Here is a 14,185-nt window from a genome sequence, read left to right on the forward strand (position 1 = left end):
TTCTGCAGGAGAGTGAAAAGGACACTTTTAATCCTACCTGGCTGATCTCAAAACAGCGAATAGATGCAGATTCAATCGAAAGCTTAAAGAAGGAAACATGGTATTCCCAAATAACCTTCCAGCACATTTTTCCTACTCAGTTATATTAGAGCCACACACAAGCCGATGGGGTGTTTAGCTTGAATGGATGACATCAAGAAGATAGAGGAGATGCTTCCCATGAACATTCTTCTGCATATACTAGGCTTGGCAGTTTCAGGAAGAGAGAGACATACTGAAAGCGCAGTAAGTCTTCTGGGGAAGTCTGCTGTTTCGTTGCTGGTTTAATTGAAAGAATGACAGACTTACAGAGACTGAAAAGTAGGTTTGCAGAAATGAGGTTATAGGGTCAGATCAGATAACTACTCTCTTAAGCCTAACACAATCACATCCTCATGGCCACACAAGCCCTAGCCTCACCAGCAAGCCAACATATCCAGAAACAGAGATGTTCCTTAATGGTGTCAGGAATCAGAACAATTCAAATGCTGAGAGTCTAAAATGAATACATCAGTCACAAGCCAGCTTCTGTGGCAGCTCTTGATTCCTTGTTAGGGCCAATCCAAATTCAGACCATGAGAAAACTGTGGGTGTTTTAAATCCAAAAGCTTGTCTTAAAGCCTTCTTTTTATATGTGAAACATGAACTTTTAATGCCAGAGCACCCAGTGTGCACAGGGCTGTCAAAGGTGCTTGTAGGAGAGCAGCATGGAGGGAAGAAGGCAAGGGGAAGGAAAGGTTTTCCAGTGAGCTTTTTTCAGTTCCATAAATATTAATCTGCTTCCCACAAAAGCTGCTTTCACAGCGTAACGAATTCCCCTCTCCTGTCCCAGCCAATGTAGGATGAACCAGTCCCACCTAACGACTGTTCTCATGTTTTAAGGTACACACTTCATGTTCAGGCACCTGCTCCGCCACTGACTCCCAGAACTGGCTCATCTTAGCCTAGAAGAGTGCTGGAAGAGCGTTTTATGTGAGAGGGAAGAGAGAAGTAGGATAAGGTAAAACAGACCCTGCAAGTTTTCATCTTATTTTTGCAAGTATGAAGTTACCAGCCAAGAAATCCAGACATTGTCAGGCTGTCTGCTCTGAGAACTTCTCAGATGTCTGCCCTAAATGATAGAAATGTGTATCTCCCGCTATTTCCATGAACCAGCTGCCAGATGTGGCAAGGAACTGCAGGACATTGTTTTGAGGATGCAGTATCTTACGCTAGAACTAGCACCCCTCAGCATCTGCAGCAACTCCCATGGCAGTAAAGCTCAAGATGCTTGTGAAGATCCCATAAAACAGCAGCTTACATGCCGTGACTGTCCCTGGGGACAGAGGCTGGCACAGCTGTGCATCCCAGCCATAAGGCTGCTGACAGCCCAGGCTGCCGAGGAGCTGCACTGGATCCAAGCATCTCCCAAAGGGTACCAGCCTGGTGTCTCTCTGGCTGTCTATACCCTTTTTCTGGGCTGCAGAGACTGTCCATGGCCTCCCAGTAAGGAAAATTTTTCAGATTTTCCAGTACTGGTGGGTCTTGCAGCTGAGGCTCTGCCAGCAGATACCTGCTGAGAAGGTCCCTCCTTTCACCACTGTGATTCTTGTATATCCCCTGTGCTCTTACTAGGTACAAGCCTATGGGGTTGCACAGATAGAGAAGAGCTAAGATTTCAGTCACACTCTTTAGAAAGCAATTTTTTAACGATTTAAATCAAGGCAATCAGTAAAATGAAATTATATACTAAACCAAATTAAAAAAACTGTGTTTTCCAAGGTACACTCAGATTCATGTTACAGCAGCTTCACCCCTGTTCCTTCCCTACTGCGTGCTCCTGCTCTCCCTTCTGCCCCTACCCAGGTTGCTGCGCCATAGCCCTGGGGGCATTGTAATGTCCACTGGAGACGGCCGTGACCAGCCGGGCGAGACTGAGCCATCAGCAGGAACTACTCAAATCATCTTTGCTACTGACATGTGCGTATCACGGAGCCACAGCCCAAGAACAAAGAGCCTAGCAAGTCGATTAGGATTAATTAGCACGGAAAAGAAAGTTAAATTAATCTGAGTTATTAAAGAAAAATGTCTTATTTGTAGTAAAATGGCATAGTAGTGAGAGTTAATATCTCTACTATATATTGGCCCATTTCCTTTTGCATGAAGATGCATACTGCTCACATCAAGTCAGGAGGAAAGCTGTTACACTATTGCCTTGGAGGTATCAAGATGTAACTGGAAAACTCCATGCTATCTATGGAAGCACAGATTGCTGCTGTGGTACAATAGGTTACATTCCATTCTAATCCTGTTCCAAAATGAAACAAAGCAATATAAATACATTTAAAGGGGATACTGTACAGGATTTGTAGTACAAACAGAACATAATTGTCATTGTATCCCTTGAGGTGGTTTTGGCAGAGTTCTAGCACACAACCCCAAAAGAAGGGTCTCAAAGAATCTCACATCTGAAGGCAGAAAATAAAAAGTGGAGCAGTTTGTTCGTATCAGGACATGCCAAAGGAGAACAAGGCTGACAAAAAGTAACTGTTTCATAAACAAAGGAATCACAACAGCAGCCTCTGCAGCAGACACAGACAGCCATCCTCACAGGATCAGGCTGGTTGGCCCACCCAGCCACGGAGCCTGCTTCCAAGGATGGCCAAATGCTCCAGAAGGTGCGGGACACCTCTCTCTGGGTGTTACAAGAGCATCTCTCACCAGCACAGCTGGGGAATATTTTCTAAGGAATTAGCCTCACAGCAGTTGGTTTGTCTTGAAGCAGAGCAGTTTATAATGATTTTAGGGTTTTCTTATGGTTCTATATTGCACAGTATGGGCCCACCTTTCTCCTTCATAATGTTTGCCAAAAACTGCATGTAGTTCCTGAGTTATGGTTATTGCGTTTGACAGAACTTGTGGGTTGGGAATGGTACTAATCAGAGGAGATGCTGTGCTCTTCTGGACATCAGAGCCACCCTGACTGAAGCTTTCAGAAACTGCTCAGGAAATTGGAACCCAAATACAAAAATCTGCTTTAGAGCCCAAGCTTCTGGCATACAAACAGTGCCTGCAGAATTCACCTGTTCCTCCTTGCCTGTATAAACTCTGTACTTGCATATATAAAATAAGAAAGTATGCACGTGACTGCAGATAGCAACATCACACTGAGATACACACCAGTGAGGCTGTTCCACCCATGCACCAACATATGCAGGGGACAAGAAACGGTTACGCTTTGTGAGCACAGTCGAACCCTGTGGAGAAGGCACTTCAGGTAACAACCCCAATTCCACCATTTCTCCCAGCAGGACAGAAAGAGGTTGCAGGACCCAAATAACAGGAGATCTCTGCTAATTTTGCCATTTGCCCAGATAGAGAAATGCTGAGATGTGTGTCAGCGTTCTATGTTTATCTTGCCTTTAATGTAGGGTGGATTGCACTGAGCCTTAAGTGAGGAAAAAAAGTCTACATTAATCTTTCATTGACAAACTAATTCAACTTTCCTGTGTATACACCTTTTTTATTGTGGCTGATTGCTTCAATTTCAAGCTGGTCCAGGACCAAACGTTTTGCATTTCACAATTGTAAGCTCTGTGCGTGATTCCAAACTTGCTAACATTCCCAGAAATATAAAAGTCTTAAACCACCTTTACCTGCTAGAGTGAAAACATTCCATAATTTCATTCTAGCCAATATTTTCTGAGGTTTTGTTGCGGTTTTTTTTTTTTTCCAAATATACCTTATTATCCTTTTAAATGACTACACATAAAAAAGTAATTGAATCGTACTGCTGCACTACATCTTGTTACGCTTATTTACACCAGCAAGTAGCTTCTAGGTGCTCCACTTGTTTCTCTCTGAATCACCCCCTGACCAGCCCTAGATTTACTGCAACGCAAGCCTTCAGTGACATTCCCTTTCCACATATAAGCCTTGTTGTGGCCCACACTTACATACTGTGTTACGCAGAGCAAGCAAGTCTCTGTGATGCTACCTATGGCAAATACCGCCCACTGAATTGATAAACAAGTTTTCTGTTATGTTAGTTTAAACGAAGCTTCTTCCAAATACAGGAACCACACACGGCAATACCTCCCAGACAGAGCATCTGCTGTCTGCACGATGAGGAGCTTGGCCATAGACAAAGAACAGGGTAAAAGCAGGATGAGGTACAGGCAGCATGCAGGATGGAGGGTGCTGTGCTAATGACAGAGAGTTGCTCTATCTACTGGAAGCCACTGAAAGCTATGAAGGCAGGTGCTCCTTGCTTGGAAAGATGGGAAATCATGCCAGAGATGGAAGGAAGGGGGAAAAGTGCCAGTGACCCTTTTTCTTAGATAGGGAGTAGCTATTTACAAGTTTGCAATGCTGCTGCAGACATTCATTTTGCACAGGGAGGACGCAAAAGGCTCCTACAGCATCCGATATCCATATAAGCTCTCCAACCAAGTGTAGGCAACTGTCATGTGAACAGTCACAGCTCCCCACCTAGTCACTCACAACCATCTCCAAACCTAGCCAAGAGGTGATGAGCCCAGGCTAGTGCAGGAACAACCACCTGCTTTACACTTTGCCGCCATCCAGCCAGGCCTGCAGGATGGACAGCAAAATCCCTGTTTGCACTGTGATTCACTTGCCTTAATACATTTTGCAAGCCTTTGTGCAGTTTCCTCCCCGCTCCGACGCATACACACACTGCCATGTTCTCAATTTATCAGGTAATCAGTGATTTTTCAGGTGATGAGACAAAACTGTTTGGCAGGCTGAGTAGGGTCCCGGCACCAGCACCTGACCACCCCTGGTCATGAAAAGGAGCCTGAGAATGTAGACTTCCCAGCACTGGTATCAGCTTATTGCATGGTCCTGAGCAAACGGTGATGGTGGCGTACTCTCCACCACTGCTGCCCTCCTACTCGACAGGGTGGCTTATTTACCTACACCATGGACCTGCTGCAGAGTGATTAGACAGTGCTGGCAGAGTACTTTGGAGATGTAAGCAGCTGTCCAAGAGATAAACACTACTCACAAATGTTTAGAAATACCACATTTGCCTTTGTTTGCAGTGTTGAAGTATTTCTGATTCTGCTTGAAAGCACGTAATATAAAGAATTTAAAAAGTAAGTGCTCACACAAGAAACTTTCCGCATCCTTAAGAATTTCCTACAAGAGTTGGGATCTGTTTGATTGAGACAGCCATTACAAATTCTTATTTTACTTGAGCTTCTTACTTTTCCAAATTTCAGAGTGAGCAACACTGTTTTCTTTTAAAAGCATGAGACACCCTCAAAGTTCAGACTATAATTTTGAGATATTGTTTAACAGAATTCTGCATTTTGAGGTGAAGTTGATGTACTTACCAACAGCCTCCTGCAGTAACCAAACCGCCGGCTCCCTTCTTCCCCAGTCAGCATGAAAGAGAAGGTCTCACTAGAAGAAAACAAATTTCCCAGATCTTACTATCAGAACTTCAGCATAGCTACAAGACAGATCATTTAGAAAGGGATACTGCCTTATGCAGTGTGAGATTCTATCCACTGGAGGGTCTTCTCTCCCTCTGCCCATCATCTGGACATACTTTGTGGGCAAATTCCATCAGCAGTAGAGCAAAAATATCCACATGGTTGTGAACAACCTAGTTATCATAAGAAAAGATGGGTGCTGAATTTCAGCGACATGGCAGTCCCTTTGTACTGCAAAGGGAACACAAGAACCAGATGTTGAGGGCAGTATTCAAATATGTATCTCCCTTACCTTTTAGTTAGACCCCGTCTTTGGATTGTGCTTTGCTTTTAAAGGAAGAACTTTAGATATCCTCTAAGATTAGAGAAACCATTTTCTAATCCAGAAACAACACAGATTTCCAAAATCCAGCTCATTTTATAGCCTTGTCTAGGATAAGTACCATTTGTGACAGAGAAGTAAACCAACAGTTTAAGGTTATAATTACAGCACAGGTAAAGGGACCTGTGTCTGTGAATTTGTGCCTGGACTGAGAAACATTCCTAACTGCTTTGCAAGTTTTAAATGGCATTATATAAAACACTTTTTCTTTGTGCTGGAATGCCAGAGTTTATACAATTATAGTTGTATATGGGAAGGATATCTTGTTTCACAAACACGGGCTCATGAAAGGTCTGTCTAGGAGAGAAGCAGCAGCAGAAATGAAATGCTAAGTAAGTAGGGCTGTGTGCTTCTCATACCAATGTTGCCCACACAGTTGTCCACTTTTCCTTCAGTGTTTTCAATAACTCACAATTTAGGTGCTTCCACGTACTGAATAATGCAGCCAAGCAGTAGAGAATATAGCATGGTTATGTTGCATGTGCCATACGTAAGCCAATAAAAGGTTCTGTTCACGTTCTTGGCTACAATCATTGCTGCAGGTGAATGCTAGTTCCTTGTCATCATTGAAAGTCCCTCTAGACACACTCTGAACTTCATTTACACACATCTCAAACCATGCATCTTAAAAAGCCATCTCATATTCTAAGGGAATGTGGACAGACTCCATCTGGAGTCCTGCATCCAGCTCTGGAGTCCTCAGTACAAGACAGACATGGACGTATTGGAGCGGGTCCAGAGGAGGGCCACAAAAATGATCAGAGAGGTGGATCACCTATGAGAGCAGGCTGAGAGAGTTGGGGTTGTTTAGCCTTGAGAACAAAAGGCTCCAGGTAGACGTTACTGCAGCCTTTTAATACTTAAGGGGGGCTTCTAAGAAAGATGGGGACAGACTTTTTAATAGCGCCTGTAGCGATAGGACAACAAGTTGTAGATGCCACATCTCTGGAAACATTCAAGGTCAGGTTGAACAGGGCTTTTAGCAACCCGAACTAGTTGAAGATGTCTCTGCTCATTGCAGGGAGGTTGGACTAGATGATCTTTTAAAGGTCACTTCCAACCGCAACCATTCTATGATTCTGTCCCTTCTGCCTATTCTACTACTTCTACACCTTCGGATCAACAGGTTCTGACACATTGATGCAGGGGAAAATAAAAAAAGATTTTTTGAGGTTTCTTTTGAATGAAAAAGAAGGTGAGCCTGGTCCTCCTTTCCCTTGCCATTCATCTCTAAGGGAAGGAAGGTAGGGCTCCTCTGCTGGCAGAGAGCTCAGCTTCAAAAAAGTTCTCAGAACAGCATTGCTTTGAGCCAAACAAAGAGGTGTCCTGCCATGTTAGACAAGCATTCTGGGGTAAATGACTAGGGCAGGTGGTGGGCAGGGCCCTGTCCTTTTAAAGATTTATTTTAAATACTTCCATTCAAGCTTTCAGATTTAGCACTGAGAGGAACCTTGAAACCTCTTCCCCTCAGCCACACCGGCCTGTGAGGCAGGCAGAACAGGGAAGAAAAATAATACAGATCTTAAAAAAAAATAAAAATTAAATACAGCTGCTTGAGCCTGAAGTAGCCAAGATTCAAACTGCAACTTCCTTAATTGGGCATCGGAGAGCCTGTGGCTGCTCCAGATGCACTCCATCAGCACTGTGCAGCAGAGGAGCACTGGAGGGTTTACCTGTTGTATTCGGAGACAGGGAGCCAGTCCTTGGCATCAGGAAAGCAGAACTGAGGGATAGCCTTGAGGCGCTCCTCCGCTTCACGCATTTGCTTGGTTGGTCTTTCTAGCTGCAGGAGAGAAAATTGAGGTTCAGTCAGTTACTGTTAGTGCCAGCTTCGAAGCACCTCTCAGGAGAGGGGGCTACTAATGAGCACTGAAGAGCAAGGGCCCATCAGCTTGTTCTTTATTTGTGCTTGGCAGAGTGAGCCATGACCCCAGGACAGGCTTACAGACGATAGTACAATAGAAATAATCACTGCTGGGTTTTTTAATTTTTTTTTTTAATTGCCCAAAACTTCCTTGTTGCACAATGGCTACTTAAAACACAGTCCTCACTCAAATTCCCTTCTGCTGTAAGAGCACAAAAGAAATGCCATAGATCAGCAGAAGTCTTTCAGTTGACTTCAGTGAGTTTTGGAACAAATCCTAATAGAGCCAAAATAACTTAAAAGTGAAATATTTAGAAACTGAATTTAAACACAGTCTTTAAAGCACCTACCAGCAGGCCAAACTCTCCAGCACTGGAAAAGATAAATTTATAAACAGGGAAACTTGCAGTCACCTGCTCTATGCCCTTCACTTTGTAACAGATTGCTTTGGAATGATTATGAAAGCTGAATGATTAAATCCATTTAAAAAATAGATTTCTATTAATTTTCCCACTTATTCACTTTACTGATCTTAGAATGAACTCTGCATAATTTTTCTTTTACCTTGGGAAACTGGTATGTCACTTCTGGGAGGTAAGTGTTTTTAGAGGGCTTCTTTTTCAGTGACACTACCACAAAATACTCAAATAACTCTCGTTCCTGCCATTCAATCAGCTCCAGTTCCAGCGTTCGATAACTTGGAGCCCTCTTCAGCATCGACTGGATGTGTACTAGACGCTGGGTATGAGCTAGCATTTGAAAAAAAAAAAAAAAAGAAAAGAAAAAAAAAAGAGAGAGATCGTTACCTGGGACTGTAATGTGTATGTGTAAGCCACAGCCATTCACAAAGGACTTTCAATTTGCCAGCATATTATTCCAAGCACGTTCTCCTCTCAAAAGCAAACCTTCATACTGTAGTCTCTCTCACTAATCACACCCATAAATCAAAACTCTCTCTGAGTACTGACGTGATGCAACACTATGCCACTGAAATAATTTGCAGTTTGTAGCTGTTACCCTGCCAAAGGTGTGCTTTTTCTTCACACATAAAAACTGGATTATAAGCCCTTATGTGGGTGTGCAAATGCACTACGGCCTCCAGGGTGACACATCTCAGGCCTGACTTGCACCTGGTTTACACTGGTGAAAAACAGTTCTGTGATCTGTCCCTCTGTAACATAGCTTTATGCTAAGAACCACTGAAGGTGTATTTCCTCCTTCTCTACAGCACCGGCATAGTCCATCCAGGCCACAGAACAATCTCCAGGGAAGGCAGAAGGAAAGGAAAAAGTTGCGAATTGCCTCCTGTGGGATTGCTTTGCTTGTGCTAATTTGAGTGGGGGGCAGTCTTAGATTCATGGTCACGTCCAGTCCTGATTCAAAGGTAGGCCTTGATCCAGTGGCTTGTTGCTAGACTTCTACAGCAGACTAGTCAGTAACACCATTACCAGTTCTGATAGACCAGTAAGTCAAAATAGCTGAGTAAAACCAGCTTCCCGCATCCTCTTCCCCACCTCTTCACACCAGGATCTCTGTGCAATGGCAAATTAATTATTAGCAGCACATGTCAATCCCTGAAGGCACTGACACTGCCCACAGTTTGCAAAAGGCAGGCTCTCCCTCATGGCAGGGAAATAAGATGTCACAAGCACTTGATTACAGCAGTAATTAATTGACAGAAAGAAAGGGAAACCCTTTGATGATCAGCTGTCATGCAATTGGTTCAACATCACAAAAATTAAAAATTATTTTGATAAAGCACTTGGGTCTTGATGTGACTGAACAACTAGGGAAGCTAAATCCCAAGAAATAACCTGCCTTGTCCTGCTTTGAGACAGCCCCACACTGCTGGCCAGTGCTTCATATTTGCAAGAGGTGAAACCAAAGAGCACACCCCAGCCCAACAGATGGGGTGAATCCTGTCGTGCTACCCGTGACAACTGGATCTTTGGCTCAGGATGCCCTGAGAGCATCGATGCAAATATAAGGTCATGCAGCAGCAGTCAGTTGGGGAGTCATCAGAATGAAGATCCTCCATTCCACAACAATGGAGAAAAAAGCTGCTCAGTTTTCAGTGAAGCTACAATACCCTCCCGATAGCAAGAGAGATGCCAGGCCCTGGCATAAGAAATGTCTTATTTCATGTATTATGAGCAAAAGCAACCTCTACATTTTTTGACACAAAGAGAAACAGAACTGAAAGTGACTTGGGGCTGGTACCCGTCTACAAAGGGGCAAGGAGTCTTTTTCCACACATCACTGAACAATATTGCATACAGCCTGTTTTGGGTGGTCTTACCACTACCTATCTGGATCCAATCTTTTTCCCTAAGACAATTTTTTCCAGTAAGTTTCCCTGCATGAACAGTAAGCAGGTGACAGCTGCAGTATATAGACACAAATGTTTGCCTCCTATCTTACAACCACAGCTCTGCACTCTTGTGGGTTTTTTTCCCCTCACTTACTAACAACATTACAGGTTTTTAATAATCTGTTGTTTCTGCCTTCAACTTTTTTATAGTTCTCTCTGTGTATCAGGACTCTTGAAAACAAGGGACTAAATTACTGGCCTGGTGCAACCAGAATTTGTGCAGATGCTGTGCACCGATCAAGGAATTTCTACAATTTGGAGACTGCAGACCTATAAAAGAGTGTAAGAACCGCTACGCTGGATCAGACCCAGAATCTTGCCTCCAACAGCAGCTAGCAGTAAACACTTACAGCAGTGTATGAATAAGAAGAGAGCGAATTTATCCAATCTCATCCCTCTAAGTTTTCACCCAATAGTCAGTCTGGAAAACATCAGCATCTGTGAAGTGGCTGACAAAGCAAATTTATCAAAGGTCCTGTTCTTCGTTATATGACACAGTTGCCAAATCCTTGTTAGATCCTCACAGCTCATTTTGTCCTTGCTTTCCACATTCATGCTCCTGTGTTGGAAACTTTGTAAGCTCTGCAGTAATGGAGTTAGTATAGTTCAGGAAGGAAAATATAGGCCATGGACAGGAAAAATGTGCAGTAGCAGGCTGATCCCTTACCTTTAAACCTGTCATCTGAATCACTCTCACTCTCGCTGTTCTCATCTGCAGAGGAGATAGGGGGATCAGTTAATGCAAAACCAAAGCAAACATAAACTCAGTTTAATATGGTGAAACTGGGAAAAATCGTTTCTCACGTTGAGCCTTGTGATCCACACATGCTCTCTCCTCAGTTTTAAAATATCTTGAAATAAACAGTTTGAATGACTCCTTAGATTCTGTTTTCCTTGGATTAAGTTTCCATTTTGCTTGAGAATAAGAGCTTTGTTTTCTTGAAAAGTGCAAAATTCATTCTCCGTTACAGCAACAGGTTGTCCTGAACCCCCATCTATGCTAAGGTACAGAGGTGAATATGCCATTTGGAAAATGGATTTTAAGCCTTCCAATTCTTTTTCAGACTTTTAAGTTTGTTGAAAAAAAGTTACACAGCACTTGAGAAGCCAAAGTAAGCCTTATGAGCTTTGTCTGTCTGGGCAACACTTTCAGTCACCAGAACTCACCAAAATGAGTGAGAGTAACATGCAAAAGTAACCTTATGACAAGATGTATTTCTGAGGTGTACTCGCATTAAAGCTCTATTGTACTCCTACTACAAACGTGGCCTGAATTTCTTTCTGGCCCTTGCTTTTCCAGAAGCAGTCTGAAGTGCAGCGTGAGTTACATTCACATGCCAGGAAAACGCATGAATGAATTACAAGGTCAAAACTCTGAATTTTGGACAAAACGTAAAGATGCAAATTACTCAATAAATGAACTAAAGAAGAAGCTGGATAAGTCTAATCATTAATAGGATAGACAATGCTGAGAATCTCATTTATTTTTAGCTTATCCCTCTTTTCTCCTCTTGCAGACAGAAAGTTACCATTGTTCATACAAGAAATTTCTAAACAAAGTAGAGCCCAGGGTAGATGGGGAGGAAAGAAGGGAATCTGTTAATTCAACATTCTGTTAATCTGTAACATTCAAATGGATTCACTGAACCACGACGCTTGTGTCATACCTCGTAGTGACGCTGTCTCAATATTTGACATAGAAAGTTTCTTCAGTCGCTTTTTTCCTCTTTTTGCGCTGTAGATGGAATTGATTCTTTGGACAAGCTGCAAAATAAGAAAATGAGGAATCAGTAAGATCAAACACTTTTCTGCCAGGAGACTTCTAATTAATCTATCCAAACAAAGAATTTGATCATGGATGATAAGCCAGCTGAACCCCTCAAAGCCTTTACTATTTCAACATGCATTTCTTATGTTGCGTATTTTGAATCCCATTTGTTTGAATCACTTATTTTGAATCTCACTTCTTTATGGATTGTCATGGTTTGATGTGGAGGGGGGGGTGGTTCTGGTGGCAGGAGAGGGGTTTTGCTCCCTGCGACCTCCCCGGTTTTGGAACCGGGTTAGGCTTAGTTCTGGCCACCAGATCAGACTGCCATCCCCCTCCGGGTTGAGCCAATAGGGCGCCTCTGCGAATTGCCCTATTTAAGTCAGGACAAAGGAACCGGAAAAGGTGCTTCGCCCAGGATCGACCAGAGAAGGGAGGAGGGCACTACCCCCGCTCCTTGGCTCCCGGCCGGGCAGCTGCCTGCATCAGGCCGGCACCGCCCACGGAGAATGGCGGCGGCGGAGCCAGCTGGGGAGCTCGGGGGCACCCCACTCCCGGGGTGCCCACTGGGCTGAGTTCACCTGGAGAGGACTGAGATCTGAGAAAAACAGCCGCATCGACAGCAGGTCAGTGAGGATGGAGCGGGAGGAGGTGTGCCGGAGCCAAGTTTCCCCTGCGGCTGATGGTGAGATGGCAGGCGGCCCCCCTGCAACCAGGACGGCCTCGGTGGAGCAGAGACCCACTTGCAGCCCGTGGGGAGAAGATGCCTGAGCCTGAGGATGGTCGTGTTGGGGTGCACGACAAGGCAGAGAGGCATCTGGAGTCTGCGTGACGACCCACGCCGGAGCGAGTGGCTACAACTCCCTAAGTACCCGAGACTGTGGTAAAGCCCACACCGGAGCAATCTGTGGGGAAGGATTGTTTCCAGTGGGCTGGACTCACGCTGGAGAAGTTTGTGGATTTTTCCTCGTGGGTAGGGGATCCATTGGAGCAGGGGAAAAGGGTGTAAGGACTCCTTCTCCTTTAAGAAAGAAGCAGCAGTAACAGCACGGAACGAACTGACCTGCACTCCCCCAGTCCCTGCCCCCTGTGCTGCTGGGGGGAGGAGGTAGAGCCGGGAGGAAAAGGAAAGGGGGGGGGAAGGTGTCGGTTTTAAGATCTGGTTTTGTTTCTTTCTGTCCTCTCTCAAGTAATCGGTTTTTTGTTTCCCTTTGTCCTTCTAAGTAATCATTAATAAACTCTTTTGCTTTGAGAAAGCCCTGTCTGTTTTGCCCAGGACCATGGTTGGTGGGTGCTCCCTCTGTTCTTGTCTCAACCCTCAGTCCCTTTGTTTTTTTTTCTCTCCTCTCTACTTTACTGGAGAAGGAGAGACTGTGTGAGTTTTAGTTGCTGGATCAGCCTAAAACCACGACATGGATATATTTTAAAAAACAACTAAATAACTCAGAAACCTAAATCCTGTTTTCAAAAATCTCATAGACATTTGCAATAAAAGCACAACAAACCTGAGGATTCAAAGGTAGCTGTTGTCCTCTACCACCTCATTCTTCTCTCTCTATGCTGTTGCTTCTCTCTTCACTTGCATTGTCTAACAGTGACCCATTAGCCATATCCAACTTTGCCAAACTCTCATAGACCTTAAGATCATATTCTTATTTTGAATATGAGTAGCATGTGTGTTAGCACCTCTTTGAACTGATATTTTAGTGCGTTCAAATAAGCACAAAAGGAAACTGCCCTAAGTTTTTAAAGCCTTTTTAGGTGCAGAGTGATCACCTTCTTTGAAGCTGTATCATTATCAGCTGAGGATCTGGCCCATATGGACTTCTCCTCCCTTCGCCTTCCAACTCCTTCCATGCTGTATTTATCTTACTTCAGGTAAGTACAATCTTATCCTTATCTACAAAAGTATTTTGAAGTTAGCTACTAGTGCTGGCTTTAGCTGGCTTTAACCAGCACTGGTCAGAATTTTAACTCCTGGTAATCACCTTTATGACTTCCCTCAGTAGGCCTAATGCTGATAATAACTGTCTATCCAAAAAAATCAGAGATCATAGAAAATATTAATGAGATAGCTCCTGTTTAATGCCTTCAACAAGAAGTTGGGATTACTAAGAATTTGTAATTAAACAGAGTATGATAACTTCTGGAGAGTCATAAATATGTAGCAATTACTCTTCATAGTGATTTATGAGTCAGGAATAGTATATTTCATCCCATAGCAGCTTTACTCCTAGAACTATAATAAAATTCACAAAAGCTGTTTTACCTCAGCTTGCAGAGAGAAAGAAACTCAGTGAGAGAAACTAATTCACTGTAG

General features: G+C 43.6%; 1 protein-coding gene across 1 annotated transcript in view; it reads right to left on the reverse strand.

Annotated features, from left to right (window-relative positions):
- The window catches only part of DENND2B (DENN domain containing 2B), a 77,549-nt gene that overhangs the window by 33,058 nt on the left and 30,306 nt on the right, over window positions 1–14,185 (reverse strand). Inside the window, 5 exon segments of the mRNA XM_086612907.1 lie at window positions 5,379–5,448; window positions 7,536–7,645; window positions 8,291–8,475; window positions 10,765–10,809; window positions 11,765–11,861. Of these exon segments, the coding sequence (XP_086469033.1) occupies window positions 5,379–5,448; window positions 7,536–7,645; window positions 8,291–8,475; window positions 10,765–10,809; window positions 11,765–11,861 (507 nt within the window).

The sequence above is a fragment of the Tauraco erythrolophus genome, chromosome 6 (assembly GCF_009769465.1).
Source record: "Tauraco erythrolophus isolate bTauEry1 chromosome 6, bTauEry1.pri, whole genome shotgun sequence".
Classification (NCBI taxonomy): Eukaryota; Metazoa; Chordata; class Aves; order Musophagiformes; family Musophagidae; genus Tauraco; species Tauraco erythrolophus.